Source organism: Mus caroli, unplaced genomic scaffold, assembly GCF_978045245.1.
Source record: "Mus caroli unplaced genomic scaffold, Mus_caroli_1 scaffold_6, whole genome shotgun sequence".
In the NCBI taxonomy this organism is placed as follows: domain Eukaryota; kingdom Metazoa; phylum Chordata; class Mammalia; order Rodentia; family Muridae; genus Mus; species Mus caroli.
This window is the reverse complement of record NW_028227261.1, coordinates 114,050,884-114,056,972: the sequence shown is the minus strand read 5'-3', so window position 1 is coordinate 114,056,972 and position 6,089 is coordinate 114,050,884. Positions and strand designations below refer to the sequence as shown.

Sequence of the window (6,089 nt, the reverse complement as noted above, 5' to 3'; positions counted from 1 at the left end):
CTGAGGGGACAGGACAAGTGAAAGAGGCTTAGAAGCTTCCCAGCTTCCCAGGCTATTTGAAACTACCATGGAAGAAGGGTAAGACAGTGGGTATTATTAGTAAAGGATGAGAAAGGGGTTTTCCGGGAGAGAAATGTGTTCAGTAATTGGAGCTGGTTGCTTCCCTTTTCCTTAACAAAACCAACCTCCAGAGCAGCCGTGAGTCTGGGAAACAGACCGACAGACTTGGGTTCCAGGCTCCTCTGTAGCCCAGATCTCTGTAAAGCAGATGTCTATGCGAGTGAAGATGCTATTAAAAACAAACAAACAAACAAACAAACAAACTACCCCTTTCCTGTTCAAAATGGCCACACACCTGACACCTCACTTTAGCTGTCTGCCTTTTCCCCTTTCTTCATTCGTATGTGCCCAGAAGTGCAGCCAGCTATGTGATAAGTTTTAATATAAAAGGCAAACATGATAAACAAAAGAATAAAAAGGAGAAGAAGCCTGCCCTCTGATATCCCTGGGTGAAGTGAGAAACCAGGGAGTCCACCTCTCTGCCTCAAGCCAGGGCGGTTGGACCCATCCTTAACCATCCTTCAGACTCACTTTCTTCCAAACACCTCTCTCAGCCTGGCACTCTTGGGGCCACGTCCTGTCTTGCCTTGCTTCATGAACAAGTCTCCAGGCACAGATTTACACCCTCTAATCTGCTGGCACCATCTGTCAAAAAACGTGAACACTTAATCTCCGCCTAAAACCCTCCTAGTGTTCTTTGCTGTTCAGTGGATAAAGCCAAAGTCCTCATCTACACGGACAGACAGGTCTCTGTTGACTTGGATCCTGCCTTACGCGCTGAGAGCACTATAACCACACGATATGAGCAGAAAAGAATGCGTGTACCTTTCTGTGCATTTTGAACAGGAACCACGCACCAAAGCCTTGTGGTAGGAATTTACGCTTCTGTAATCGTCATAGCATTTGCTCAGACATCTGTTGTTAATAGTCTCCTGATGACTGATTCTGGTACACAGGGCCAGCCTAGGTGGAGAAGGTCTGGTTGTCAACATTCTTTCCACCAAGTCAAGACTTGGCATGAAAGAAAGTATTTTTTTTTTTTTTTTTGCCTTCCTAATTCCCTTCCTCTACCTTAAACAGACCAGGTGAAAGATCACAACCACATCTAATCTTCCCTAGGGACAAGAGAACCCTATATTTCGCAGGCAGACACTGGACTGAGACTAGCAAGACAGGAGAGTCTTGTCTCTTGTCACCGGTTGGGCCTGACCCTCAAACCAAAGTCTGTCCTGCGGGCAACCTGAATGAAGATCAGAACCAGAAGCCCTTCCTCCTGGCTCCAGTCAGTGTGGTTGGAACCACGTCTGTGGGATTGAGTTTCCAAGGATACTTTCTGCTAAGTGCAAAGATGGGAGTCCAGCAGAGGAGACTCTGGTGACTTCTAGGCACAGGCAGGACCCGGAGGCCTGCCCTTCGTGCTCCTACCGCCTGGGTGCTCTCCCGGGACGCTCAGGTCAGGCAGAAGCAGCCTGCGACCCAGCTTCTTCGAGGGTATCTTGCGCCTGGTGGAGCTGCCTGGGAGAGGCAGAGGCAGAGACAGTCCTGGGGAACCTGGTTGCTGTCGGGGCAGGGGCATTTGCTCAGGAAATGTGGAACTGGCCAAGAGAGCCAGTCTCCAACATCATCTCACGTTGTCGCCAGAGCCCTTAGATCCTGAATTTGGAACCCAGACTAGGACGGTGCACCAGCTGCCCCGTGGGCAAGGAGCTCTGGGCTCCGGTTTATGGCAGCCGCACGAACACGGGTCCAAGCCACCCGCCTGCTGGCCGCTTCCCGCGGCCGCTGGGCTCTGACCCCCTCGCGCCCCCGCGCGTCCATCTCTGTTCCCAGCGCGGTGCAAGTGATGTAAGGCGGCCAGGCTCGCGCGCTTTCCTCCTGCCCGGACGGAGTCCTCCCTCCCCGCCGGCAGCGCCGCGCGCCCACTCCGATCCGCTGCGCCCAGGCTCCGCTTCTAGAGCTCTGGCTACCTACTCGCAGCGGCTGGGAAAGACCCTCCTCCTCTAGCCCACCTCCCTCCTCCCCTCCCCGACCCCCCCTCCTGTGCAAGTGTCGGTGGGGAAAACCAGGCTTGGCTCTCGGAATCCAAGAAGAGAACAGAGGGACAGCCCATACAAAGCTTTCTGGAGACACTGAGAGGTGGCAGGAGCCTTCAGGTAACTCAGTGACCATACTTTGACACATGTTGGTATGAGATAGAACGGGTTGCAATAGTGATGGGGGAAGAAAAGAGAGAGGGAGGGAGGGAGGGGAGGAAAGAGGGAGAGAGAGAAGTCAGAGATAGCAAGAAAGAGTTGGTGGGTGGGAAGTTGGATTGGATTCTTTTTAACCCCTGTGATTTCACCTCCCACAGAAAAAAAAAAAAAAAAGCAAAAGGGTACTCCCTGGCTACCAGGCAGCCCCAAGCTGGATGGAGTGAAAGATGCGGCCTGATGATATAAATCCGAGGACTGGGCTGGTGGTGGCCCTGGTCAGTGTTTTCCTGGTCTTTGGTTTCATGTTCACTGTCTCTGGCATGAAGGGGGAAACTCTGGGGAACATCCCTCTGTTGGCCATCGGGCCAGCCATCTGCCTACCAGGCATCGCTGCCATTGCTCTGGCCAGGAAAACCGAAGGCTGCACCAAGTGGCCAGAGAATGAGCTACTCTGGGTCCGCAAGTTACCCTGCTTCCGGAAGCCCAAGGACAAGGAAGTGGTGGAACTCCTGAGGACCCCATCAGACCTGGAGTCAGGCAAGGGGAGCTCGGATGAACTGGCTAAGAAGGCAGGCCTCAGAGGCAAGCAGCTCCCACAGGGACCAGGTGAGGTGCCTATGGCCAGCTCCGTTACTACCCCCACTCCCACAGAGGAAGGAGAATGCCAGAGTCTAGTCCAGAGTGGGCGGCAGGAGGAGACATCCAGATACCTGGATGGCTATTGCCCCTCGGCCAGTTCCCTTGCCTACAGTGCCTTGGATGCCAAGTGCTCAGCCTGGGACAGATCTGACCGCCCTGAGCCCGAGGACAGCATCTTCTTTGTGCCCCAGGACAGTATCATCGTTTGCTCCTACAAGCAAAACAGCCCCTATGACAGATACTGTTGCTACATCAACCAGAGCCAAGGCAGGTGGGACCACGAGACAATAGTCTGACCTGTTCATACAAGGGTCCCATGTTGACAGACACATTGCTATACTCAGCTCCCAAGGGAAGAGAATCTCTGCTCCAACAGCCTTCACACTGTTACAAACTGGCACGGTATGTGATGGGGGTGCAGACCTCTGGTGCCTGATACTCATGTAAATAGGCATGTTGGGGGCATAGTTTAGGGAAGTATGGAGAATTAAGGACACTGGGAAGAGACAGTAAACAGGAAGAAAGTTCCATTTGCTTCTGAACAAATTAAACAATGTTGATTGCTTTGTAAAACAGCCCAAAAGGTGCTTGCCGTCAGGTGAGTCTAGGGAGTGTTAGCTGCCAGGGGTCAAATGATGCAGGGGCTATTCACACAGAAACCGGCTGCTTTGTGTTTGAAGAACATGAAGGAAAATTGTATGTTCCTTTATATGGTTTGGTTTTTGTTTTGCTTTTTTTTTTTTTTTGCCTGATAATAGCTTTTCACACATGGTAATTGTTGAAAGACATAAAAATCAAGACAGAATAGGTAAATCCTCCTGATATGGGATGGGTTTTGGAGTGAGGGGAGTTAAAATTGTTGAAATGTATAATTGAATCCCGACCTCTGACAAGATCATGGTTTCAAATAAAGTGTTGATTATGCTATGTGAAACGTTAATATTTTAGGTGGTCGTGTTACTTCTTAAAGTCTTCATTTGAGCTGAGTTGCTGGGACTTTATCTGAAGTTTTTAAAATATTTATTCACACTGATGTATTTCCTTACCACGTACAAAATGGCTTGTTGTGATATCGTTAGATTAGGATTTCTTTTTATCAATTTGTGAAACACATTTTACAAAGTACCTTCAGCATTTCTGGGAGGCATGTACTAGGAATTACTATATCCCTTTTAAAGTGTGAGACTACAGGTCAATCCATTAGTCCTGAGCACTATGAAAACTTTGTATGAGACACATGGTTAAGCCTTCATTTGTCATTTATTCATTTGTTCAACAGCGCCCCTCCCCCAACCTTGACGAGAATGCAATGAAACAAGAGTTAATTTATAAGATTTTTCTGAAGCCCTTGTTTTATTAACTTCACTGGATCAGAGAAATTTACATGACAAAATTCTCATTATTTCCCACCTTTTTTTTTTTTGTGGCTGAGGGGAGAAACATCATCATGCTATCCTAAAATGTCTTTCCTATTTGTCTTGTTTAATTGCAACAGATAAAAAGAATAATCAGCTAAAATGCCATTTTATCCTTCTTGTGGAATAGTTGAATTATATATATGAATGGTGATAAATTTAGGCTTGAGAATTAGGATTATCTTATATCCTTCAGGGAATTTTAAATTCTCATTTTTATATCAAATAGTTTTAGTTACATTCTCCCAAAAGGTGAATCGGGGACAAAAGAAATGGGGGCTTATCTTTAAGTATTTTAAATCCAGCCCTGTTGATTCTTAAGTGTGGCAACTGTCCTCTCTTAAGGATTATGCTCTTAAAAATCCTAATTCTTGAATGATGCTTAAGATCAAAAGGATTTCATCTTTCTGGTCAGTCCTCAATGTCAGAAAATAAGGTGTGTGATCGTGGACAAAGTTCACCTTCCAACCCCTCAGCTTCCCAGAGGAATGGGGCCGGATTGGTCTGCACACTGGACGTTTCCACCACTCAGTCCCAGGTGGGATGATCTCAAATGCTACACCACAGAAACTGTATGTTGCAGGAAATAAGCTACAGCAAAATGCATGTCCACGTGATGCAACCCATGATCAAAATCATGCAACATGGATTAAATTGCTGCTACTCAAAAGACTTGCAGACTACGAAAGCAGGCGCGTTTCAGCACGACATATTTAGCATTTATTAGATACCAATGCGTTCCCGGGCATAAAACTGAAACTTATTGATGCTAAAAGGTTTTTTTTTGAGAAAAAATGTAAATGTTGGTGTAGCCCAAAGTAATCTAGCAGACAGCTTTGCACTATATGTAACTGACTTCAGACCTGAGATGGTGAGGGATGGTTTCCTAAAAAAAATCACCATATCTGTTTTGAAAGCAGAAAGTTCCCCCTGTTGTGTTTGTCACTGTAAGCAATTTTAGACGGGAGGAGACAGACGAAGGTTGTTTGGGCTCAGCAAGTCTTACGTGGGTCTGAGAGACGAGGACTGGAGTGTCCGCTAAGGTTTGGATTTTGGGAAAGTTTCTTCTGGAAACAGTTTTAATTTTTCATATAATGTGCACATGTGTGCACAGAGTCCCATTTCCAAGTCACAGGACAAGTACCGATTTAAAGTAATTAGCCATTTTAAATCACATTTTCAAGTTGTATTTCAGGAAAAAAAAATCTTCCATTTACCTATTTAAAATACTGAAGTTATCTAAATACACGCTCTTGGGTATATTCTTTTGTGCTAAAAGAATGATTTGCAAATGTTGGGCTGAGAGATTTAACCTTCTTTCCCCAAAGAATAAAATGTGTAGTTGTGTCTTGTGTGGATTTTTCTTAGCATCTTCCACTGGGCCACCCCTTCCTCTATACAGCAAGGCAGCCTGATGCCCTAATCAACTGTGTGAGTACTATTCAGGGTAAGCCTGTTGGTTTTTCTTTATCTTTTTTCTTTTTTTTAAAAAATAGAGGCAGGAGAAAGGGGGCAAAGCCAACAGACTCAGGAAATTACTAATGTTAACACAAGAAGCAAAGGGCTTGCTCCTGGAAGCCTTTAAGAACTCCCTAATTGATGATATCAAGTGAAACAGGTGCTTGTTTTCCTGTCTTGACTATTCATCCAGATACTCATTTCCGATTGATGTTAAATAGGCTTTTTACTTTGGAAATTTCTCTATTCGGTTTCCCTTGCTCTGTATTCCTACTCATTAGGACCCCAGGTTCTTTTCCCATCTGCCTCTTTCTTGATTCCTAAA

General features: G+C 46.2%; 1 protein-coding gene across 1 annotated transcript; it reads left to right on the top strand.

The window, feature by feature from the left end:
• The first annotated feature begins 2,413 nt into the window (after window positions 1-2,413).
• On the top strand, window positions 2,414-5,628 carry Tmem215 (transmembrane protein 215). The gene has a single exon (XM_029475880.2). It carries the CDS (start codon window positions 2,480-2,482, stop codon window positions 3,185-3,187), a length of 708 nt encoding a protein of 235 aa, XP_029331740.1. The 5' UTR covers window positions 2,414-2,479; the 3' UTR covers window positions 3,188-5,628.
• Window positions 5,629-6,089: the final 461 nt, after the last annotated feature.